This window comes from Gymnogyps californianus, chromosome 14 (assembly GCF_018139145.2).
Source record: "Gymnogyps californianus isolate 813 chromosome 14, ASM1813914v2, whole genome shotgun sequence".
Taxonomy (NCBI): Eukaryota; Metazoa; Chordata; class Aves; order Accipitriformes; family Cathartidae; genus Gymnogyps; species Gymnogyps californianus.
In genome coordinates, this window is record NC_059484.1 from 21883620 (window position 1) to 21909085 (window position 25466).

Genomic DNA, 25466 nt, shown 5'->3' on the forward strand with positions numbered 1-25466 from the left:
GCTCCAGTCTACATCTCTTAGCTCTTCAAGCATCTTGTGGTGTGAACTCTGTGATTCTGGCCAGGCAATAAAACAAAGGCAAAGACGATTTTCTCTCCATCAGGATAAGTTATTTGAATGTTGCATGATAAATTTTGTTATCTGATGGTGGGAGGGGAAGAACAGCTGAATCTCATGCCTTACAGGAAAACAGGTGGGACCAATAGGAAGAAAGATGAGCCAAAAATCACACAATTATTTTGTGCTAGCTTAATGGCTGCCTTGTTCTGCCCAAAGGTAAAGACATAGTTATCAGCGCCATTTATCAGGTACACCATTTTAGTATAAACTTGTTTAAAACAGGGTAGAGCCCCTTTTTCATCTTAATGAGACAGTAACCCATTGATTCCAAGTGGGCCTTCATTTTCTAATTATTTAGTACATAATATAATGTCATTAAACATCTTTGAGTGGACAGGATTGCTCTAAAAGCTTTAGCTCCAGAGCTCTAATATTAGGCTTTTGGCATTCATCCCTCTGTGTGAAAAGCAGTCAGTTTGTTTACCAGGAATTTAGATGCACATTACTGGGGGAATTAGCAGTGAGCTATTAGTCTGATTCAAGCACTTAACAATTGCTGATCACCTCCTCCTAGCCTGAGGATAATGGAGGTGATCAGCTGTAAATGGAAAGTATGTGGGGCTATTTTCATGAAGGCACTTGGAGAAAGTGCTGCATCCCCTGACCTCTGCTAACCTTGGGGTTTGCAAGAAGCCCAAACACCAAGTGACTTCCTGGAGGAGAGCTAATCACCTATAAGAAGAGCTTCCATTAGAGCCTAACCCAAGCTCAGCCTGAACCGACCCTCCCTCATCTGAAGAAAGGCTCAGCCACAAAATCCCTGAGGTAGAAGTGATTAGCCTCTGATCGTATTTACCAGTATCTGTTTCGATGGGGGAAGCAACTGTAGAATAGCGGCTGGTTTTGATTCCATGGCAGCGCCGAGTGATCCTGTTGAGCTCAGTGGTGCTGGTTGGCTTCCCGCTTCTCCGCTGTTGTCCCCAGAAGCTTTGTCTGGTTCACGGACACCTCAAGGATTACTTTGAAAGTTTTCCTTCTTGTTCTTGTGTAAAGCAAAGAGTGACTCGTGATTTTTACGATGTATTGAAAAAGGTACTTTCTTTCTTTATAGGTGCTGAACCTGTAGTGTTGTCTTGTCAACTCGAAGTTACCTTTTATTGTCAGCAGATTTTAAAAGGCATGCCAGGGATCTGTAGCCAGGAATTAACTGTTTGAAGTAAAGCTTAGCTTTTCCTCATCTGCGATACATATTGTGCCCCCCTTTAAAAGTAAAACTGCAGTCGCTTGATTCTTACTGAAACATACACATTTGTTGGAGGCACTGGGAATGATTTTAATGAGGCAAGGACACAATAATTTTGGACTTCCAAATTGAAGGCTTATCTCTGGCATCACCTTGCTTATGACTTCGGGCAAGAAATGTATATTGGTTCTCCCACTTGTCACACAATAAACAACTTACCTAACACAGTGACTGAGCTCGCTGCTGGAGAAGGACTATATGAATGCCCTTTGTAAATGCTACACTAGACCATGTTAAGGGATCTAAAGCTATGTCGGAGTTCCAGAAGCCACATCTGAAGTACCTGACAGTGAGTGATGTCTGTAAAAGTTGTTAAGATTGCTTTGTAAGAGATTCTGTCTAACTCTGTTCTCTAAATTTCTTTCCCATAATGCCTCCAGCAGTAGGAGACAAGGAGTGTAGCTTCTATTAAATGCGAAGGAAGGCAGGAGACTTCTAGAGTTGCAAGATAAATTTTATTAGTGAGATTTGGCATTATTTTACGCTTTTAAAAATAATCTACATTACAACAATTAGAAGGTTCCCTCCTTGTATATGCTTGCTGAGAGCTCAATGTTAAGACTGTTGGGATTGAGAATTTTTATTAGATTATTTTTGTATTTAGACCAAAGGTACTCACAGGATGTTGTATTCCAGTTTCTGGGGAATAGAAGTTGAGGGGGTTTTGTAAATTGCCCTATAGTATGGTTAGTAAGAACTGTTCTGAATGGGTTTAGGTAACTGTGCCAGTCTTTGAACATCGGTGGTGCTAACAGAACTGAACTGATACTGATATTGGCATGACATTTCTAGTAGTAGTTATACTTGTGCGTGCATGTATGCTGTGTAGTTGAATAACTGGTATTTGGAGATCCAGTGTTACAAAAGTCTAAGTGAAAATGGGTTCGTACTCATAGCAGTGTGAGCGCCTGTGAATGCAGGTGTATTTAGAGGTGAATTTTGTTTGCAGTTACTGATGAACAAGCCTAAGAGGCAGCCATGTATATAAAGGTCATATGTACATGCGAAAAGGACATAGGACACTTGGAGACAAACCCAAACTGACATGTTTTGCTTTAATTTCAGTCTAGAGTAGGATTTGTCTGAGTGTCAAGCATTTTCCTATGTAATCCAGGACTTGACAGGAGGCTGCAGTTGCAATCAATAACCTTCTTAGTAGGGGTAAGGGGCTAAAGGTCCATAGTGAATATGAACAACAAAATGCTAATACCTTTTTCCGTATCAACCTGTCTTAGAGCACTAAAGTGGGGAAAGGGGAAAGATCGCAGTGCAGATGAGTGGAAGATGAATGCAGTACACTGTGTGTGTGGTACAGACGGCTCAGGGAAATCTACGCTGTTGTTCTCACAAATATCTTCACTGATTTGTGGAATATTGGAAAGAACAACATTTTTTTTCCTCCCTGTCACTCTCCACTAAATTCTGGAGATGACAGATGCTATTACACTACAGTCAAGAGTCTTGACACCTTTCTAGTCCCACCATATAGAGGATGGTCTAATGTAGATATTATAATATAGTATCATGGACTCTGTTTTCATTAAAGAATGGTAGCAAACGTGGAAACAGTGCTGTGTCTTGATCCAAATAGCCATATTTCACTAGGTAATTGGAAATACCAGCATTTGTACTCCTCTTTATTAAGAAGACATGATATTTGTTCCTACTGCATGGAAAGATGATGTTGCTCCTCTGTGCAACAGAGGAGATGGTTCTGCTCCATGCAGTGGTTTCCTTGCCCTGCCTGCCCAGGAAGCAAAGAGAAGGCTGGAATTTCAAATGGATATATTAACACTGCAGAAGGACAATTACTCTGATACATGCGATAATGCAAGATTCTGTAATAAGGTGCCTGACAGTGACTAGGAACCACAGCATATTACCTAGCTGGTGCTTCCCTGGCAACAGATAAAGCACAGGGTAAAAAGAAATATCCACCTGTTCTGCATCTATTCAGGATTGTAATATTGTTTGGCTGTGTATAATATTGTTCAGATCTGTTGTATCTCACAGGATGGGCAAGGGGCACTACATGTGTGCATGGAGGAGCTGCTTTGAGTTTCTAGCTATCCTGAAAGCGCAGGCTGGCTGATGAGGCAACTCTTGCACACAATTGACTGTGGACTATTAACCTATGCTCAGAAATCAATATTCACTTAACACCACATTTTAACAGGCAAAGGCAGTACAAAATAACAGCAGTTACACAGTGCACACATTTACACTCAGAATAAACAGGTCATGAAATAGAGCTTGGCAGAGGAGGAAGAGATTGGGCTGGCAGCATGGAAGGGGACAATGACAACTTGAGTATGTGGAGAGGCACAAGGGAGTTGCAGCTCCCAGAGGTTTTTGCAACTGAATGTCCCAGGGGTTTTGTGGTCAATACAGCTTCAATGAGCTATATGCATTCTTTAAGCATTACTAAGAAGGTTTGTCCTGAGGCCAGGCAAGGTCATCCTTTGCTAGATAAGACTTAATTTATGGGGGTTGAGCACAGAAATCCATCTTAACCCACAAAACCCAAGCCTGTGCTAGCCATGATAACAGATGATATAAGTAGGTTGCAAGGGGCAAAACAGAAAGGAGCAAGAATATAAACTGTAGTATAGTGCCCTTGATCTGGGATGGTATTTTTCGTATACTTAAAAGAATGGATTTGAAAAAGGAACTGAAGGTAATCCAGAACTGGTGTTTACCAGGGACTTTATGTGTATGTTTACTGAGCTTTACTTGCAACCCACCCTTGAGCGTGGACTTCAACTCTTTAGGATGGTATGCTGTACTCTGTGCCTTGACAGGCTTGAGGAGTGGACCCACGTGAACCTCATGAAGTTCAACAAGGCCAAGTGCAAGGTCCGGCACCTGCGTTGGGACAATCCCCAATATCAATACAGACTGGGGGATGAATGGATTGAGAGCAGCCCTGCAGAGAAGGACTTGGGGATACTGGTGGATGAAAAATTAGATACGAGCCAGCAATGTGCGCTCTCAGCCCAGAAAGCCAACCGTATCCTGGGCCGCATCAAAAGAAGCGTGGCCAGCAGGTCGAGAGAGACAATTCTCCCCCTCTACTCTACTCTACCCCACCCCACCTGCAGTCCTGCGTCCAGCTCTGGGGTGCCCAGTACAAGACAGACATGGACCTGTTAGAGTGGGTCCAGAGGAGGGCCACAAAAACTATGAGAGGGCTGGAACACCTCTCCTATGAAGAAAGGTTGAGATAGTTGGCATGGTTCGGCCTGGAGGAGAGAAGGCTCCGGGGAGACCTTATTGGGGCCTTTCAATATATAAAGGGGGATCATAAGAAAGAGAGAGAGAGACTTTTTACCAAGGCTTGTAGTGACAGGACAAGGGGCAACGGTTTTAAACTGAAAGAGGGTAGGTTTAGATTGGACATAAGGAGAAGTTTTTTACAGTGAGGGTTGTGAGACACTGCAACAGGTTGCCCAGAAAAGTTGTGGATGCCCTCTCGGTGAAAGTGTTCAAGGCCAGGTTGGATGAGGCTTTGAGCAACCTGATCTAGTGAAAGATGTCCCTGTCCATGGCAGGTGGGTTGGACTAGATGATCTTTAAAGGTCCCTTCCAACCCAAACCATTCTACGACTGTATGCCTGAGGAAGAGCTCCAGAAGGTGGGGTGGTAGGACATGCTGTCAGGTCCCTCCCTGCAGTCCGAAACTGAACCCTGCACAAGTTCTGACAGAAGTCTGACTTTTGTTTTAAAATACTGTGCTGGAATATTAGCCTGACTGTTACTCAAAATGCTAACATGGCAGAAGCAATGGTGGGCACCATATCTGCAGAGCTCAGTGCAAACTGGTTGGGGGGAGGTTTTCAGTGACTGCCATTCTGGGTTAAGGCTGTTCCATTCCTCTTTTCTGGAAGCCTTCTGTTTCCCAAAGGTAAATCAGTAGTGGGAGGTGCCTGGATATGGAATAAGATTAATAATATGGGATGGAAAGATGCCATTTATGCCAAGTTAATGTTGGCTCAGCAACAGGGGCAGGAACAGAGCCAGAGATGGCCAAAAAATAGCAGCTCCAGAATATACAGAGGAGGCCATAGGCATACTGCTGTGTTCAGAGATGTCTCGCTGTGTCTTCCCTTCAGCCACCTAGGAAAAGGAGGAATGAATCCCAGTTAGACACATTTATGCTTAAACGTCTGGCTGCAGAGTCTCCAGTTCTGAGCACTAATGTGAGACTACAGGAAACTCCTGTGGCCAGGCAGCACAGCCTCCTATTTCTGCTTGTCTGTGGAAGGAATAGCTTGAGGTAAAGTGGTCCAGGGTTCTGCATGCATGTGGCATCCCTCGCTTTGATGTCCAAAATCACCTGTTTCCAGATCCAAGGTTTTTCAGCTACTGTCTGTAGGCCACTTGACTCGCTGCTTTGTGAAGGCAACAAAGCAATGCATACCTGGGACATTTCTGAAGCAAGAGATGCGCTGGCACTGTCTCCTTGGAAGCTTAAGGAAGATGAATAAAATAAGTCTTCCTGTCTTTCTAGAGCTGTCTGCTTCAGGTGCATTTGAGACCAAATAGTATTTTCTGCAAACAGAAGTAAAGCAAGAGTCTTATTGTACTTTTCTTGTGCACACCTTTGAGTCTAGTGAACAGAAGTCTAAGGAAGTTACTTTATGAAATGCACTCATAGGCTGCGTGGCATTGATTTAGAAAATACATATTCTCTGTTCAGTGAATGGCCTGTTAGTTTGTGGGTTTACTTGTGCAGTTGAGCAGGCTGCAAAGCCAATTTGCACTGTACTTGAGGACCTTTGGGTCCCTCTGGGACTTTCCCAGCTGTCTGTTTTGTAAGGGACAGGTATGTAGTATCTCAGATGGGATGTTTAGGTTGTAGGTGTATCTATAGTGCTGGGTGTAAGGCTTTTCTACACAGCAGGAGGTAGGTTTAAATATTAATCATTTATTTGGCTGGTTTCTTTGATATCCTTTGGAAGCTTTTACAAACATAAAATATTTAAATCTTATTAAGGTCTGTTGCTAAAATGCTAGGGAGATAAAAGAAATACAGATTTAGGATTACACAGTTGCATGTAACAGGATTTTTGTAACTGCTATGCTGCTGAATCTAATAACAGGGGCTGTGTCAGGAGCTACTTATCTTGGCCAAGTAAGTGAGGGACAAAGGCGAGCATAGGAAAGGAGGGGGAGGAGAGGAACCCCAACCCCATAATCCTGGTGCACTGACGTGGTTACTCAGCAACCTATGGATACAGCATGTCTGACCTCCCCTTGTGATTTTTTTGCAACCCCTTCATTTGAATGCAGTTTGGAAATAGCTTCGTGGTGTTTGAGATGAACAGAAGTGTTGCCAAAAGATACAGAAACACTTCTGACAGCAGATCCAGGCTGGTCCTATACGTTGGATAGGAGATCATGGAGAAACTGCAGAAGACGACAGAACTATATGCAAGAGCAATGCACCGTAGGATCTTGAAATCAACAGGATTTGAATTTCCTTGTGCTGAGCTGTTTCTCTGATTCTGTGACATGATTGATGCTTACCAAGGCATTTGTTGCTCTCAAACATGCCGAGTATCTGGTCACACTTCTCCTTCTGGTTGCCGCTGCTCTCACAGGTACACCACAGGGAGACCTCCACACTGGAGTTACTGACATAGTTGGGTGTCATGGGCGTGCCTGTCCCAAACCCCCAGAAACTGGAATCAGGATTTACTTCACCAAATGAAAGAAGCATCATGAGTCCTGTTACACTAAAGGGAATGCTGCCCTGGAGGCAGAAGCCTTCCATTGTGATATGCACGTTACGCAGGGGAGGTCAGGAGCCCCTGCGAGGTGACCCAGGCCTGGTGAATCTACATGAAGTCTGCTGGGCTGTGAGAAAGTGTGGAGATTGCCTGAGTCAGGGGTAGCAATCTGATGGTGAGGTATACTGATAACTGAAGCTGGTGCAAGCATTAGATTGAAGGATGTGAAGCATCTGCAGGGACTCAACTGCGGTACTGGTATATGGCAGCAAAAGGTGCTCTTACTTCTTGTGTAGCTGGCAAAACCGTGTGGCCAAACGCCTTTTGCCAAACAAATGCTGCACACCTGTAGCGTGCCATTCAGCCAGAGTTCATTTAGCACAAAACCAGCAAAGACATCTGGAAAACCGGAAGGTATAATCTAGATTTACAGCTTCTGAGATGCTGCTGCTCTTTACAGCTCCTCTTTTGAGCCACTCTGAAAAAGTATTAGCAGGTTGGTAGTGAATACCTAAAACCAAAGACAACCTTCCTTCTAACAGCTGGTAGGGCCATGTTCTGGCTGGCTCTGAGAAGACAGTGTGTACAACACTAACAAACCATGAGCAGTCTAAAAGTCAGGCAGTGAGGGAATGTCATGTTTAATCGCTGCTGTGATGGGATGTAACTCCTGCAGCAGGAATGACTGAGTTCATACAGGCCCCGAGAGCCCTGCTGGTCAGGCATTTAGAGCACTTTGCACCAGCTGATGATGCAAACAGGTGTCCAGAATTCTCAGGCAAGTGCTGCTGATTTGACAGCAGAGGATGGGACAAAGTAGAGTGATAACTGCCATGGAAGAGCTCTCTTTGGGCTGCATTTACCTCAGAAGCAAGAGGGAGCACTAGCATCAATTAGGCTAAGGCATATTCATTGGTATACTGAGCGCTATCTCCTGCAGGAGAGTGAGATGGTCCTTCACAGCGTCAGAGTGTGCCTGCAAGTTTGTGGCCTGAAAGCATCCACCCTGTATGTTCCCGTGGATATCACTTACCAATCATCCCCATGTAGGCCTGCAGGCACGCAGCATGGTTGTGCTGAGAGCAACCACCTGGAGACATGTCTGCAGGTTGACAATTTTGCTGGAAGTCAGCCAGCCGGGATCTGTAGGAAGGAAAATGAGACTATCAGTGTCTATGCTGTTCTCTTCTCTTGGCTAACGTCCGCTGCTGCCAGACCTACTTGCAGATATGGTCTTCCAAGCAGGAGTCCAGAAGCCAGAGGCAGTTGGGTTTGGTGTTATACCGGAAGGAACAATCGGGAACAATAGTTTTCCGGCGTCGTTCTCCACAAAGTTCATCTTGACACGGACAGAATAGGATCCTTTTGGTGAAATCCTCAGGGACTTTCTCAAAGAAATTCCTTAGCCCTCTGTGGCATTTGCGACGGTCACACAGGTCTTCACTTCCTGCTCCTTTGGTGCAGATGGAGGCATAGTCTGTGCGCAGACGAACACACTTCTTGCTCAGATTACAGATATGAGTTGCTTTCAGGCATGGATTTGTTGCATCTCCTGCTAACTGTGAGCCTATAAAGCCAAAAGAAACCCAGAAACAATGAAGCAAGTCTCCAGAAGAGATTCTGTGTGGAAACAGGAGTAGCCCTTACTTGATGGTCAGATTGGGAACATCAAAAAGAACAAAGCAAATTAGTCCTGCTACATGCCTGTAGTATGACATTGCAGTTATACTAGTTACAAAATCGTATTTTTTATTGGTTCATGTTAGGGTGTTTGTTTCAGAGAATGCATCATTGTGGGTTATTCCCTGTTCCATAGGCCTGGATCTGTGGCTATATTTGCGCTTGGTAGGGGGAACAAATTTAGGCAAGTATCCAGAGCAGGTGTTCCTCTGATTAAAGGGGCCATTACCCCAAATTGTTCTTCTTAATAATTTTCAGCCCCTGAAAAGATAAGAAAGGGCAGCATTATATCATGTAACCATTACAATCCTTACCTGATAACAGAGCTGCCAGTTTATTATAATCTGTCTTCCAGTGTTCTTCATTTGCTGGATTCTCATAGGGAGAGGTCTCCAAATTGAAATAACCTAGGCAAGATACAAGATATTTTATGCAGTGGGAGAAATGCTTTGTGACCAGCTTTTTTTTTTTTTTTTTTTTTTCCTTCTTTCTTAATTGATTTTTTTTTCTTATTTGTGCCTGGCTGTTTCCTCAGGCTGGAGTTCAGAGTTGCTCTGTCTTCCTCAAAGCCAAATGCCAAGAATGGTTCTGCTGGAGATGCAAAGGTATTACTGTGTAAAAACAGCACTACATTTTGTCATCAGACTTCCTCTGGCTGGAATTTGGTCTATGTTGACATCTGGGTTTTTTTCAGCCTCAGTACTAGTGAGGAGATGTGCAGCACAGGCGGTCTTTAGTGGGAGGCAAAGCAGAAGCATCCCACTAAAGCTGGAAAGAAGCAGCATGCTCAAGGATGCCATTACAGTGTGTGTCATAATCACACGTCCGTTTTCAGTGACGGACAGACGTGACCATTTTGAGGCGATTTTCACAGCGGTCTACCCTCACAGCACTAAATCGAACTGCCTCAGAGTAGCCATCTCTGACTCTTAGGGTCCCTGGTGTATTTGAAGGGCCGGTCCCAGACCAGATCAGCTTTCTCTGCTTACCAAACAGAGCAGTAATGAGGTCTCTTCACTAGGAGATGTGGTTCCAAAGTGATACCTGCAGTGTTGGGAAGTGGCCTTTCGCAGTTGTTTTCAGATGGGGGCAGGGGTGAGCCTTACCTAGTACCTTGTAAACTCATATTATTTCATCTCACCATCTGTCACGCTGGAGTGAACGGTCCAGAAAACACGTAAGCAGTGCTCCTGTCTCTTCATGCGCCGGTGACACTTGCAGTGCAGCAAAGAGCTGTTTCCGAGGTCTAGCTCTGCGTTCAGACATCTGACCCTGCTGTCGTGATCCAGCGGAAGGAAGCGAGTCTTAGCCAGGGCGCAGTTTTCCAGGATCCTGTAGGTAGCATTGCAGGCAGAGTCCGAGAGGCACAGCTGTTCTGCTGCTATGCAGTCGCTCCTTGGCAGAGCCAGGAGGTCTCCTGGTCAAGTAGGGAAAAGACTGTTAGGATCACAATCACGACGGATGCCACACAAGCACCTTGTCATTGTTCTGTAGGCATCCTATATTTAGTAAGGACTCCTCTCAAGAGGCAGAACAGGTTGCGGTCTTTCATATGGAGTAGTAAGGAACAAGAGCTGTCTCCATTTAGAAACAAAAGGATGACTATTCACGTATGAAAGAGGGAACAAAAGGTTAAAAAAAAAGTCTCAAAAATAATTTTGTTTAATAAACCTTTTTTTAATCACCCTTAACTCTTTCAACGTGGCCAGGATCCCGGACAGCTCTGTATGTTATGGAGTAGTAAATCCGTGTGGAAACCTTGGTGTTGCTGAGGCCTGCTTTGAAGAAGCTCTTCTATCTGGGCAATGAAAACTGCAGTGCAATAAGCACACAGTGACACCATACTGTGTGCTGTGAGTCAGTGCTGCTGCCATTGCTAAAGTATATACTGGTCATTAAGAGATGTACTGAGAACGCCATTTGTAGGGTGTAAAAACAACTGCTTCACTGAGCTTGGAAACTTAAGAATAAGAATGCATATTTTTTGCCTAATAGAATAAATCCTTAACATAAGATGCAAGTAGCTTCACACAGAAGTGCTGATATGCAATCAATTTAAGTATATAGAACCGAGTCCCTGAAACCCCTGCCAAAAATGCTGGGATGCAGGCTTGGCCTGCCGGCTTTCACCTGTTGGTTGATTGTGAACTCTGACTATATCTCTGTGTGTGTATATTTGCATAACACATGCATTGATGATATATATATATACACACACACACATGCACCACCTTATGTGGAAGTATTAAATAATCTCAATCTAACAATGTAGTCTTTAAAACTAGACTTTTTTTTCAGCTTTTTAAATTTTTTATATGGACTGTTGTCTCCTATGGCTAATACTGGGGTGATACCTGGCATAAGGTTCTCACAGGCAGGTGAATTCAGTCCGTGATCTTTCTTCATTTCTGTAGTATATGAATCTGTGTTTACAGTAGAAGTACAATGAAGACCTGGAACAAGACTGCTAATAAAATTTATATATAGGCCAGTATGTTTCTTCCCTTCAGGACAATATTGCTTGGCTGGTTTTAGGAAATGACTGTGCTGAGCCTTACATCTACCCTTAATGTTCTTTGGGTACATGATCTTACCTATCATTCTCTTGTTCAGGAGATGCAGTAGTACTATTTCTGTCTGCCTTCACTACAGATTAGAAAAAAATCTTGGTACAGCTCATATTACCTGGTATACCATCTTCACCATCTAATTTGTTCTCCTACTTCCCTCACTTTTGCTGGCTTCATCAGTTTATTTGCTGTAAGCAGTAGGCTGCATAATTCTATGCTAGTCTGCTTCTCAAACTTTCTACTTTTCCTATAGCCTGGTAATGCCATCTAGGTGTCTCTGTCTCACTTGTACAAATTTCTTTGCTTTTCTAGCTACTTACTGTACTTTGTTGTTCACCTAGCTGTTATGTAGAGACTGTATGACTTTGTAAGCTCCCTGAAAACCAAATCTCTCATCAGAAATGCAGAACAGTGGGTTTTGGTTAGGCATTACACCTAGGCGCAACCTTAATGAACATTCAGAGTGTGATTACATCCTGTAAGGCTGCAATCAGTGCAAATTCCCAATAGCAAATCGGTCCATTCTCTCCAGCAGCTTTTGCAACCCTAAACTGAGCGAACGGATCTACCCCACCAGGCCAGACCAAAGTACCATCTCCCCAAGTATCCCATCTCCAACAGTGGCTTGCAGCAGCTGTTGTAGGAAGTTCATAAAAGGATGGGATGCACTTTCTTAGCCTTAAGAATTCTGCTCAGCAAGCACCTGAGCTTGAAGTGACATTTTTAAAACTTTAAAGTGATACGGTAATTGCCGGGGTAGAGCAGAGCTGGGTATAAGTGGATGGACTGTGTTTCTACCACAGGCCTGTACCAGATGCTTCAGGTGAAGCTGCTGTAAACCTCAAATTTAAAACAGTCCTACCCTACAGACATCATCTAATAGCTATGCATTGTCTTAAGCCCTAATACTTGACATGTTGTTTCATTTTTTAAAACCTTATCTTAGTATTCCAGATAATAACGTGAAAGAATGAGAAAGCTAATTCTTTCCTAGACCTATGGTCTAGGTTGCAGAACATGTTAAAGATGCATGTGTATGGGAGTCCCTTCTGTAGTTTAAAAAAAAAAAAAAGGTTAAAAGGTAATAATCAATTCACAGACTATGATTATTTATACTTTAGAAAAAAGGGATAGGTAATACAATATCCCTTTATTTTCCCTTTTCACTCCACGTCCTGTCATATACATATATATGTATTGTTTTGATGCCCCTGGTTCACCACGCTATTGAAAGAGAGGATGATTGCAGAAGGGAAACCTTTCCTTTATTAAGCACAGTTATCAAAGAAGCATTTGTATTTGGACATGGAAAATTGTGGGAAATCTATTGTAACCATGTGGCTGCAAGTGCTACTGAGGTCTCGGTGCAACAGCCCATTTTTATAGTAGTTATTGTGATATTCAGCAGCTGCAGCTTTTTCTGAGTGTAAAGCACTGACATCCCGTAGCCAGGGTCTAGGAATGCTTCAGAGCAGCTTCGTAATTTCTGTATTTCTAGTCACATCAGCCACGAAGACTGCACAAGAGATGAATTGGAAAGAGGAATAATTTCTATCCTCGGCTCTCGTGACTTGGCAGTAGTAGAAGGCAGAGTAGAACAAACAGCTGCATCTCTGCAGGAGCTCCTTGGGTTGGTCTTTGCAAACCGAGCCTCATCTCAGAAAACTATCATCAGCCTGAAGCATTTCAGAGGGGGAATGCATGGAGGGTAGGTATCAAAAAAAGCCCTCAGCAAAGTCAGTGTGAGAGAGGTACAGCAAGGATCTGTTAAGGCAGGTCCAGCCAGAGCAGATGCTCGCTCGCCCGCTTTGTGCCTTTTCTGCCGCCTTGAGGGATCAGCTCCTGGCCTCTGCCCCGCTCCGCTGCGAGTGAGAGGAGCGAGGCGTCCCCCGCCGCCGCCTCAAGCCGTGCCTCGAGGACAATCGCCTCCCCTCCCCGGAGCGTCCCTCCAGCTCGGTCCCAGCCACGTTTGCAATTCACCCTTCGGGTCCAAGCAGCAGCGCGCCTTTCCTGGTCTGAAAAGCGGGTTCTTCCCCGCGGCGTGCGCCCGGGGCAGCGCGGCGGCAGCGGCAGCCGGCGGCCGGGGAAGGGAGAGCCGGGCAGCGGCCGGGCGCCCCGAGCCGGGCCGCGCTGCAGGCGCGCCCAGCACCGGGGGGAGCGCCGGCCCCGCGGCCCCGGCGCCGCCTCTGCCGCCCGCAGCCGCCCGGCGGCAGGCACGGGACGCCGGCGGCCCCTCGGGGCGGCGGCGCGGGTGCCGCTCGCCGCCCGCCGGGAGAGGGACGGGGGACGCGCCGCCCTGCCCCACCGCACTCCGCAGTCCGCCCCGAGCCCGGCGCCCGCCCCGCCCGCCGCCCCGCGCTCCGGGCGCTGTTACCGGCTCGGGAGAGGAGCAGCCCCAGCAGCAGGGCGAGCCCCATGCTGGAGCCCGGCGCCGGCGGTCGGTCGCTCCGAGCGCTGCGGCCGCAGCTCACATGCTGCGCGCAGCCCACCGCCGTCTGAGCGGCCGCCGCCCCGCCGCGGCTCCGCACCGTCCGCCCGGCCCGGCACTGCCCGGCCCGCCCCGTCGAGGAGCGGGCGGCGAGCGCCGCCCCGCGGCCCGGCCCGGCCCGGCCCGCCCCCGGGACCCGGCTGGGCGGGGGGGGGGGGGGGGCCGCGCTGCCCGCCGAGCGCCGCGCCCGTCCGCCCGCGGGGGTCGCGGCTGCGGTGAGAGCCGCGGCGGGCGGAGAGGGCGGGCGGTCGTCGGGCCGGCGGCGGGGTGGGGTAGGGCGGCGGGGCAGGCGGGGCTGCGGGGCGGCCCGCCGCGGCTGTCCCCGGGGCGTGCGGGGGAGCTGCTGGGCCCCGCGGGGCAGGCGGTGCGGGGAGGCGCTTCCCAGGCACGACTCGCCAGGACGTTTCAAAAGGGGCGCGTTTGAAAGGGGTTGTGGAAGACGTTTGTTCGTTTGTTTATTGATCCGTCGTAGCACTGAGAGCAAAGCTGTGATCGCTCCGTGAGGAGCACCCACAGCGGTGTACTTTGGTAGAAGAAAGTACGTCTTTGCACAGAGGGAGTGTTCTTTGAGGGGACAGATGCTGACTGGCTTGTGAATTAACTCCCTTGGTGCTTCTCTGGTCTGCAGGAGGGATGGGCGAGCTTCTGGCTTCTTCCTATTGGCTTTGTTGTGAAGGGTCTTATTTCAGTATCTTACCTGTTGCCGGCTCTGCCTTGAGTGAGCTATTTGTCTGTATCCACACTAAGGATGGCATTTCGGAGAGCCTACCCGGCATTTAGGCAGCTGTGCTTCTTTTTGAACAGATCCTTCTTTTTAGTTTGCATCCTAAGGTCAAATTAACCAATGTGAAAAAGTAACGCTCCAACCTGTGCACGTCAAACATTAGTATATGAAAATGAGGCAAACCTTTTGTAGGTCGATCGTTCGCACAAGTAGAGACCTACCTCATCTGCCCGAAAAGCCCAACAGAAAGGGTAATAATTGTGCAAATAATGCATTAAGTATTCGCAATCCAATTCAGTGGTGACCTCCTCTTCCTGGGTTTTGAAAAAGATTAGCCCTTCTGCTTACTGCAGGGAGCTGCTGTGAGAGAATTCTTCTGAATGTGAACAAGTTGTCCACAAACACTGGAGGCTCTTACTTCATGCTTAAGGAGGAGAGAAAAATTATTCTCACCATGGCTCAAAGTCTAAACAAACTCCAATAGCTGGAGGAGCTTAAGGAAAATGGTGGATGGGATGGAGTCTTTTTGACTTTGTAGTGAATTGTTTGCAGTTACCATTCAGGAGGAGGAAACAGAGTAGTTAGACTGAAGAGAAACTAGAAGCAAAGAGGTTTACTTATAATGACGACGTGAAAAAACAAGTGGCTTGGTCCTGTGAACTTCTCTCTGTTTTTGTGAGAAATGATAAGAATAAACAAGTGGATCTGAAAGTTTTTAATCATGATCCAAATTATAACTGTGGCACAGTAGAGACCTGTTTGGATGATTACTACGGCTGGAATATTAATATAGTAGTGTGCAACTTGTGAGGAATAACAGGCAGGAGAAGAAGAGGAGATGTTGCCTTCTGTGTCATGGATTTGTATACTTGCTTTAAGACTGTAGGAGGATCTTTTCTAAGTGATTTGAGTGATTGTAAAAGGGAAGAAAACTGGGCACTACCATTTATGTTCCAGGCTGCCTGGCAGTAAAACCAAGCAGAATCATCCAGTGCACAGCAGTGGGAGATTATTGCTGCCCAGGCATCCCTTGTTACAGGAGTACCGGTGGTACAGGAAGTTTGTGGAACGTGTTACTGGCTTTCTTGGTACAGAAGATGATGACAACCACAGGAGGGGAAGCTCTGCTAGCCCTGATTGTAGCTGACAGGTATAGCTTTTTGAGAATGTTAGTGTAAAGGGCAATTTGGATGGTAGTGGTTGTCAGTCTGTGATCCTTAGTCTGTTGTTTCTATTTTGCTGTTTTTACGCTTCTCCTAAGCAAAGACAGATTTCAGTAAACTCAGTGAATTGATAGCCAACATCTCACAGGAGAAAAGCCTGGAGAAGAGAAAACAGTGTGTGTGCCTTGAGAAAGAAAAGAATATAAACAATCTTAACGTCAAGCTCTAGGAAAATTCTGGAATGCATAATCTGTTAGCATGTGGAAAATAACAGGCTTGCTATTTGTCTCCCAGATGGATTTGCCAAGGACCAATACAATTTCTTCTACAACAAGATAATAACTTTTATGGGGAGGGAAGAAAAAGAAGAGATCATATGTACTGGGGATCTTTAAGAACAGCTCTAGACAGGTCAGTCCAGCTTGGTACGAGAGAATAGTTTAGAGGATCTTTCAAGTTCCTTTCCAGACTGTTTTTCTGATTCTGTGATTATAAATCTTCACCCAAAGCCCACTGAAATGATTCATTACTCAGCTTTGAATTATGCCCTGCAGCAGGTAAAAAAGGAAAGGGAAAATTCTTCCTTCCATGTTAAAGCTGAATGCTGTAGCAGTGTTTTCAGGTTGCCTTGGCAAGTGGCCAGGTAGAGGAACCCTCACTCAATGTCTGGTGAAGGTTGGCCAATTCACTACGCTTCACTAGTCAGCACAGCCTATGACTGCAGCGGAATGGTCCCTTTCTCGATTTTTGCACGCTTGTATGTATCTTTGCCTGGGACCCCTGACATACAAGGTTATTTGGTTATTCCTCCCTCCCCACACACATGCAGAGCAGCACTGTAACTTCATTACAGGTCTCAGAGAGTTGGATAATTACCAGTCTCTCACGACCAGAGCTTTCATCACTCTTTCCATTTGAAATTGTATAGGCCAGCTCTGACCTGTGGGGGTCATCTACCAGTGTAATGTATAATATCTCAGGAATCAGTTTCTCTAATTCTGTGCAAGGTCCAGGCCTTTGACCTTCTCCAACAGCTGCAGAAACAGTGATCAACTCTGATCTGATTTCCTCAGCTTTTAGCACCAGTTCCATGGTTTATGTTATCTTTGTTGCTCTTTGCAGGTTCATACAGGTCCTGGCTGATTCGGGGTTAGTGATGTCAGCAGGTCCTGTGATGACAGATGACACCAAGTTGGGCAGAAGCGTTGATCTGCTTGAGGGTAGGAAGGCTCTGCAGAGGGATCTGGACAGGCTGGAGCGATGGGCCGAGGCCAATTGTATGAGGTTCAACAAGGCTCAGTGCTGGGTCCTGCACTTGGGTCACAACAACCCCATGCAACGCTACGGGCTTGGGGAAGAGTGGCTGGAAAGCTGCCCGGCAGAAAAGGACCTGGGGGTGTTGGTCAACAGCCAGCTGAAGATGAGCCAGCAGTGTGCCCAGGTGGCCAAGAAGGCCAACAGCATCCTGGCTCGTGTCAGCAATAGTGTGGCCAGCAGGACTGGGGCAGTGATCGTCCCCCTGTGCTCGGCACTGGTGAGGCCGCTCCTGGAATGCTGTGTTCAGTTTTGGGCCCCTCACTGCAAGAAAGACATTGAGGTGCTGGAGCGCGTCCAAAGGAGAGCAACGAAGCTGGTGAAGGGTCTGGAGAACAGGTCTTATGAGGAGCGGCTGAGGGAACTGCGGTTGTTTAGTCTGGAGAAAAGGAGGCTGAGGGGAGACCTCATCGCTCTCTACAACTACCTGAAAGGAGGTTGTAGCGAGGTGAGGGTCGGTCTCTTCTCCCAAGTAACAAGAGAGAGGACAAGAGGAAATGGCCTCAAGTTGTGCCAGGGGAGGTTTAGATTGGATATTAGGAAAAATTTCTTCACCGAAAGAGTTGTCAAGCATTGGAACAGGCTGCCCAGGGAAGTGGTTGAGTCACCATCCCTGGAGGTATTTAGAAGACGTGTAGATGTGGCACTTAGGGATGTGGTTTAATGGTGGACTTGGCAGTGCTAGGTTAACGGTTCGACTCCATGATCTTAAAGGTCTTTTCCAACCTAAACGATTCTATGATTCTATGAAATAGATATGTGACTAAGGCTCATAGTAAGTAAGTTCTTGTCAGATCTTTGCCAGTATTTTATTTTATGCAAAATTGAAATGTTAACCTTGTGCATCAAGGTTGCATGGGGATTAAACACATGCAAAAATTGGACACCTTGTTCCTTTTCTTCTTGTACTGGCAGATTTGTCCATAGCAACTTGTCAATACCTACTGCAGTAAGCACCATTCTATCCATAAGGCTAAGCAGTACCTGGGTGGTGTATCATCACTTAAGTACTTAAACACACTCACTTAAACACAAGCTTGTGAGAACTGTTACCATTTACACATGGGACCTTGAGGCACAGAGTTGCCCAACTCATCAAGGAAGTAAATTTGCATGCAAATTATTTGAGTCCAGAGCTATGCAGTCACATTCATGTGATCACACTCTTTTCCTAGCGTCTAAAGAGAGTTTGCTCCTCAGCAACTGGTTGGAGGGTGTCATCCCTGCACATATATGAGCGATGGGCTGTCACTTCAAAAGAGCTGAGGGAAACATTCAGTGAAGTAGTCTGTCATGGTCAAGTAGGCAATCAGTTACCTTACAGAACCAGAGCCAATGTTATTACAGAGCTGCAGTTCCTTTCTACTGAATCCCATAAAAATAGAACTTGCGCTCTGACTCTGGAGTGAACCATCTTCCTCTGCTTTTATTCTCGGAGGTAAATGCTGCTCTGCCTGATGTGCATTGGGATCGAAGAGGACAGCTGTATGCAAGGTGATCAGGTATCAGGTTTGCATTGTCTGATTCATCATTATTTCGTCCTCACGGAGGTTGTGTGGTTTTGAGTGTTACACTGAGAATCATTAGCCAAAGAGAGCAACTGCTTTTACAGCAGTCGTAGGAACTCCCTCTCCCTCTTGGTACATTAGAGGCAGCATGACCAGTACAGCTTTGTACATTTCCTCCCCGCACCGCCCCACCTCCTCCCCCTGGAATACTGCCTTACTCTGCTTTTCATTTTGTTTTATCATTCATGAGTCTGGATCCTGTGGTCCTTGCAGTGCAGATTACAGTCCAGTTGCCTCTAATGGAAAATATTAGCACCAAACCTCATGTTCTTGAAATTCATTGGAGCCATCGCAGTTCATCTTCGTCATATTGTTTTCAGGCTATAAAGGACTTGATACAGTGCATGCAAGTTTTTCCTCTAACACATTAAGAACTCATTCAGCAGGTTTGGGCACATGGCAGGCCATATCTATGTTATGTCTTATCACAGACTGTGTGTGAGGTGCACGCAGGATCCTCTGTGAAACAAGAAATCCATTCACCGTGCTGGTGCTGTTTCCTCATTAGTTGTTCCTCTCTTTGGTGGCAGGAAGATCCCTACAGTATCTGCAGGAGGATAGTTTCAGTTTCCTCTTGGCGATGGACAGTCCTTTCCACTACTGGGGAGCCCTTTTGAACAAATCGAGAGCACAAATCATTAGTTTCCCTCTGAAATGACTGTATATCACTGTATTAAAGCACGTAGCAGTTCCAGTGATGTGCTAGGCGTTTCTTCTCTACATCTGCGACTGCCACAGTCAGTGAAGAGCGGGTTTGACCAAGCAAGTATTTTGTTTGCAGTATGTGCTGAGTTACTTAGTTGTACCTTATTTTGTGTAGTACTAATCTTACGAAGATTATAGCACACTGGTCTTTCTGCTGCTTTTTTCAGGATTTGATCACGACAACCCTTCTTGAGTCAAAACCAGAGCGTGTTACTGTGCAATGCTGAGGCTCTGACAGCTGAGCCTGGGTCATTTGTAAGGAGTACTATCAGAGTACTACTGCAGGAGGCAGCACAGAGGAGGGCTGTGCAAACACTTCTCTGCCTGGGCTAATATTTACAGCGCCACACTCTGCTCTTTACAGGGCTAGAGACAGACAGCAGACACTCACAGCTCATATTAACACCTGTACACTACAGAAATATTAACCTAATGCAAACAGCCCAGCAGAAGTTAATGTCTATATTCATAGAAAACCAAATAAAAACCTCTTCCATTTCCTAGCATGAGTGCTAGTGCCCTGAACAGCTCTGGCTGCTCATTGCCAAAGAAGGTTCAGGGGTTTGACATCCATAGCAGCTACCCATAGTTTTCTGCTTCAGTACCTGTGGTATTTGGCCACTTCTGGCTCAGACAGTTTTATTCTTTTGTTCCTGTGAATAACGCATTCAAAGCTGCTCTTGTATTTTAGCCTCAGTGTGGTTCAGGAAGCAGGAAGATCAGAGACATTTAGGTGTCTGTCTGGATAGGTACAAAAAGTCATATAGCTTAATGGATAGACTGTATCTTTGGTGAGAATAACTGTCTGTAGGTCATCCTACAGGAAAAAGGAATTAGTAAATTTACGATGATAATAATTTAGGGTGAGCAACTGACATGCTGAACAACAGTGGAGTTCTGTAACAGGGCAGGGTGACCCCACGCATCTGTTCTGGCTGGGGACTGACTGGCTGAGGGGCAGCCCCACTGAAAGGACCTGGAAGTTGCCATGGATACCAGTAAGCTCTGAGCCTGAATAAGACAACCCCCACACCACACTGTATTAGGAAGAAGATGGCCAGAGACTGAAGGAAGTTATTCCTGTCTGCTTAGCAGTGGTCTGGCCACCCGGACGGCTGTGTGGAGTTCCTTACCCCTGAAGTTCAAGAGGGATGCGGAAGAACTAGGGAGGGTCCAGTGGAGGGCCACCCAGGCGGTAGCATGTGACGTACAAAGAGGTTAACAGAGCTGGGCTTGTTTGCTTGGCAAAGAGGAGTTTCAGAGGCGATCTATATCAGCCTACAGCTACTTGAAGGTGAGCTGCAAAGGCGACAAACCCAAACTCATGTTGGCAATGGCAGGTGATATAAGTGATGATGGCCACAATTTCTAGCTTGGGTTGTTCAGGCTGGATACTATGAAAAACTTCTTTGCTAAGAAGTCGGTGCAGTGCTAGGTTATCCGGAGACATGTTGGAGTCTGTATCCAAACTTGTAGAAAAAGCCACAGCTGACTTGCTCTTGTGTTGGTGGTAGTACTGCCTAGCACACAGGTTTTGGATTACAGACTCTGTAAGTCCCTTCCCACCAACTAGTCAAGGCAATGGTTAGTGTGCGCGTGCTTGGATGACAGATTCAGAAGCAATCCAAGTCATGAGCAGCTCAGAGGAAAAATTATATGTAAAAGGAAAGCCAAAATATTTCTTCAAGAGAAGAAAGGAGCTCCTTAGAACAGCACTGCTCTGCTACCTTAAGTCTAAATTTTTTCAGAGACAATAACATAGAAAAAGTAAGTAGCTTTAATAATGCATTACACTAGATTTTGATTCAAAGACATTTAAGTGATGCACTGTCAGCCCATTGTTCTGATCCTGGTATATCCATGATGCATATTGTCAGAGCAGCTACTTGCTCTCTCCTTGTCTCAAGTGAAGCTAAATTAGCATGCCGGACAGTGGATCTGGCAGTGGCAAGACAGACCCAGGCCTTAGGGTAGCAGCTGTTCAGAGGCACCTACTATACTGAACATGATAACAGACAGAAAAGTAATGGAACTGAAAACAAGATTTTACTGTTCCTGTAGGTTGGCAAGGTACTTAAACAGGTACGAGAGCAATCAAGTTACAGAACATGTATTAGATTATTTCCCCTTGATTCGGTAGCAGCCCTACCGCTGCTTTCCGCAATGAAATGGACTGGGTTTCCATTCATTCAAGCCATGAGGCAGGGGACTCCACGGCACATTAGGAAGCAAAGATCAGCGGTCCCACCCTGCTGCCACCGTCACTACTTTTCACTGCTGTGGAAGACAGAATCGGAGGCAGCAGGCTCCAGCTGCTTGCGGTAGGTTTTTATTTTAATCACTCCTGTACATTTTCTCTGCTTTGCTTGTAAAAGAGATGGGCACACGGCAGGGCAGCAGCACAGGGGCTGTTTACTTTGCATCTTATCAGCAGCATTAGGTGCTTTAGAGACTACCAGGAAAGACCCAGGTACGAGCCGCTCCCACATGGCAGGACTTTGGACCACAGCATAGAGCTGCTGTGTCCAGATGGACGAGGCTTTCTCTACTAGTTCTGCCCCTGGCAACAAGGTTTCTAGGATTTCCAATTTCTTTGTCTGTCCCCAGAAAACCCCCCTCTTCCCTCCTATCCCTCGTGTTCTTTTTAAGCATCCAACAAAGTACTTGCCCTAAGAGCTATCAGCAAGATACTGTTGACAGTCCAGGAGGATACCTCACTGCGCTCAGAGAGGTTTTAACTGAGACTTTTTATACAGAGGTGAAGATCAGTCAGCATAAATGTAAAGGGAGACTCCATGTGCCATACGCAATTGTGCTCCAGAACACTACGGCTGTTTGGCTAATAGGTGAGAAGGTAACGCTTGCCTCTGAGATTTTGCATGCAAGTCAAATGGGTAAAGCTGTCCAATTTTTTTTTTTTAGTAGCAGCATACAGACACTGTTGTGGTGGTGTTTTTTTTAACTAACTCATGCTGAAGGGAAGCTGTGCCAATAGCTGAGGCACCATCGCAGGTATGCTCATGCACCTCTTTTACCCCAACAATCTAGATAATTTGTAATAAAATGGAAGATGTTCTAGCTAGATCCCCAGGGCCCTGCTCAGTGGCAGGTCACATGGCTGGGGAGGCAGGATAGCTGGGAGTAACACAAAGGAGTACAGCACCATCTCGTCTTGATGAACACACATACACAGGGGCTACCATACTGGAGTCTGTAGCCCACCTAATGCCCTGGGGTGAAAAAAAATCCCCTCATGCAGGCCTAAGGCAGCTCAGGAACGTCAGGTACTCTGCAGGGCTCTGCAGCTTCTGTTTGTGCCATCTCTCGGGAGAGACCTGTCCGAATCCCCTTTTCCTAGGAGTGAGACGTGCTGGAAAAGCCATTGGCTGCACCAGGTCGTGGCCGTGGCTGCCTGCTGGGTCCCGTCCTTGCACCGTGCCCAGGAGCCCTGGACGGAGCCCCGCTGGGTGCACGGCAGGGCTGCGCTGTGGGTCACCTCAGCCCTTACGGACAAGCATGCACAGAGCGGTGTCCAGAAAACACTGCTAGGGACAGTGCTGTGTTTATTTCTACCATCTCTAGAGGACATGCAGAAAAGGTGAAACTCTCTTCCTAGCGAGCACGATCTTCAGGCTCTCTTGCTCTCAGGTGCGTTTTGTTAGACAGGAGCTGATAAATGAATATGGACACATCTTCTGAGAATCACAGCCTTCAAAAGTATTACTTCATAGGGCAGGAGAAAGTTAGAACATACATGCCTGGTAGACTGCAATTCATTTTACTCTGGCACCTAACGGAATTCTAACAGAAAAGCAGTATTTTCTTTTTTAACTCTACTGTCATCACCCCCATTTCTTGCCTTTTTTAATTGTCAGGAGCTCTGTGGTGACAGGTAACTTAGCTGTAAAGCAGAACACACAAGCTCATTGTGTATGACGATTAACTCTCAATTAGCATCAGTATTTCTTTACCTCGATGATTTTCTTTCTTACTACATACCACCTCAGAACCCATGCCAAACCGTCGGAGCCGGTCGGCTCAACTCGCCAGGCTCAGGCCCAATTATCTGGAAGAGGGCAGTGCGGCCATTTCCCACGCTAAATCGCAGGCTCTTAAAACTGGTCCGTCTCGTCAGCACGCTGGGCTGGGGGTTGCGCGAAGGGGCCACAGCCGAGCCGCCCCGCCGTCGGGGAAGCCCTAAGCCCGGAGCCAGGGCAGCAGCCCGGGGCCCGCCCCCGCCCGCCTTACGAGCCGTCCCGGCCCCGCGGCGAGGCCGCCCAGCCTGCCGGCGGCGGGGGGAGACGTCAGGCGGGGACGCGCCGCCGGGCTCCGCGCCCGCCGCCGCCAGGGATCCCGGCGACACCGGGGGCGGGCGGCTCGGCGGCGCTCGGGCCTGACCGCTCCGGGCGGCGCGGGGGGGAGGCCCTAAGAGGCACGGCGGCGTCAGCGCGGCCCCGCCGTGGCCCGAGACCCGCCCGCCCGCGGCCCCCGGCTCTCACCCGGGCACGGTGCTGAGGCGGCGGAAGCCGCGGGCCAGGCCGGCGAGGGGCACGCAGAGCCGCTGCGGGCTGCCGGGCAGCGAGCGGCCGGCCTCCCGCGGCAGGCTCAGCAGCAGCCCGCAGCGGGCGCGCAGGCCGAGGCGCGGACCCTGCCCGCCCCGAGGGCGCGGCGTCCTGGCCCTGGCCCCGGCCATGCGCCGCCGCCTGCCCCTGCCCCTGCCCCTGCCCTGCCCCTGCCCCTGCCCCTGCCCCTGCCCCTGCCCCTGCCCCTGCCCCGTCTCCACCGCCACCACCGCGGCACCGCCGCGCTCGAACGCGCACAGCGGCCCGGACCCCGGCCCAACGGCGGCCGCCGCCGCCAGAGGGCGGTCGGTGCGGCCGGGCGGCACGCTCGGAGAGCGGCGTTCCGGTTGAGTCGCGACCACGTGACTGGAGGACAGTGCGCCGCTCAAGAGGCCGTTAGTCTCGTGGGCGGGGCGTTCTGCTTGCCAGAGGGCTCGGCGTACTTAGCGAGCCAATCACCGCCCTCGGCGTAGGGGGGCGCGGCCTGCGGCGCGTAAAGGGTGGGCGCGCGCAGGTGAGGCGTCAGGCAGCGTGAGGAGAAGGGTCGCGGCTGCGCCGGTCCGCCCGGTGCCCGCCCGGTGCTAGAGCTGTTGTAAGAGCCAGAGGGTCCCTGATCGCCGGGGGGGGGGGGGAAGGGAACCGTGGTTCTGCGGTTCTGCCCGTGGGCTACCTGCAATTCCTCCAGCACTTTGGGTAATGAATGACCTAATTTGCAGAGCCCCTTCAGCTGAACAGATTTCCTCTTGCTTGGGACAGGCCTTGTTGTTGGAGCCCTTTTCCTCTGCTGTGAACGTGACAAGCGTTGGTACGAGGCCAGGCATCCCAAGAGAATCCTGCTCAATGTCCAGGTTGGCACTTGGGGGCTGTGCCTGCAGCATCTCTCCTGCCATGTCTTAGTGCTGGCTGCTCCCTTCCCAGATCAGATGTTGAGAGGGATGAGGTTGTCCTGCAGAGGAGGCAGAAGCAGATTGACTATGGAAAGAACACTGTGGGCTACCAGCTCTTCCTTCAGCAAGTCCCCAGGTGAGATAGTTCTGGGTCTATTAACTTTCCTACAACCCTTATGATTGTGGCCGGTTGCAGATATTACTGGGGAACAGTACCTGAAATACCACTTGAAGCATCCTCTTTCCCTTTGAATGAGCTAAAAGCAGCTTCACTGCCCTTTCATATCCCCCTGGAAGGGGGAGAGGGGAAAGGAGGAAGACTTGCTGCCGGATAAGAGGAGTTTAAGAAGGTTTCTAGTCACTTACGAATACTGTGCTTTGCTCTGTGCTTTTGACCCCCTGGCAGCCAGGGGTTCATCCTCACACTCCAAACAAGTACAAGAAATATAGCTGCTGCTGTTGGGATATGCAGATCAAGCTGTGGAGGTGAGCTCTGTGTGCCTGGGACCCTTGTAACAGGTATCCTGCTCAAGATGGACAAGGACTTCTGGAAGACACTTCTGTACATTGTCCTAAGTGCCTATTCAGTCATGTAAAGGAAAGATGCCCTTTGGGAAGGCTTTCCTCTCTGCAGTGTCCAGCACCAATTCTGCCATCCTGCCAGCTGCTTTCTGAGGACTGGAGAAGAATAAAGTGCGGAGTCTCCTGTG

The 25466-nt window shown here is 47.9% G+C and overlaps 1 protein-coding gene across 1 annotated transcript; it reads right to left on the reverse strand.

Moving 5' to 3' along the window:
- Positions 1-5344: 5344 nt before the first annotated feature.
- Positions 5345-13762, reverse strand: GFRA3 (GDNF family receptor alpha 3). Its single transcript, XM_050905631.1, has 8 exons — positions 13720-13762; positions 9917-10192; positions 9090-9182; positions 8317-8662; positions 8129-8238; positions 6893-7027; positions 5784-5914; positions 5345-5479 (listed from the first exon to the last, which is right to left on the reverse strand). Exons 1-8 carry the CDS (start codon positions 13760-13762, stop codon positions 5345-5347), a joined length of 1269 nt encoding a protein of 422 aa, XP_050761588.1.
- Positions 13763-25466: the final 11704 nt, after the last annotated feature.

What these genes read in the sequence shown, in the direction of transcription:
- GFRA3 (XM_050905631.1), bottom strand. Translation starts at nt 13,762, where the DNA reads ATGGGGCTCGCCCTGCTGCTGGGGCTGCTCCTCTCCCGAGCCG. An exon ending in TTGGAAGACCATATCTGCAA is followed by an intron (nt 8,239 to 8,316) that starts GTAGGTCTGGCA and finishes TCCTTCCTACAG; the next exon opens with ATCCCGGCTGGCTGACTTCC. An exon ending in TTGCTTCAGAAATGTCCCAG is followed by an intron (nt 5,480 to 5,783) that starts GTATGCATTGCT and finishes TCCTTTTCCTAG; the next exon opens with GTGGCTGAAGGGAAGACACA.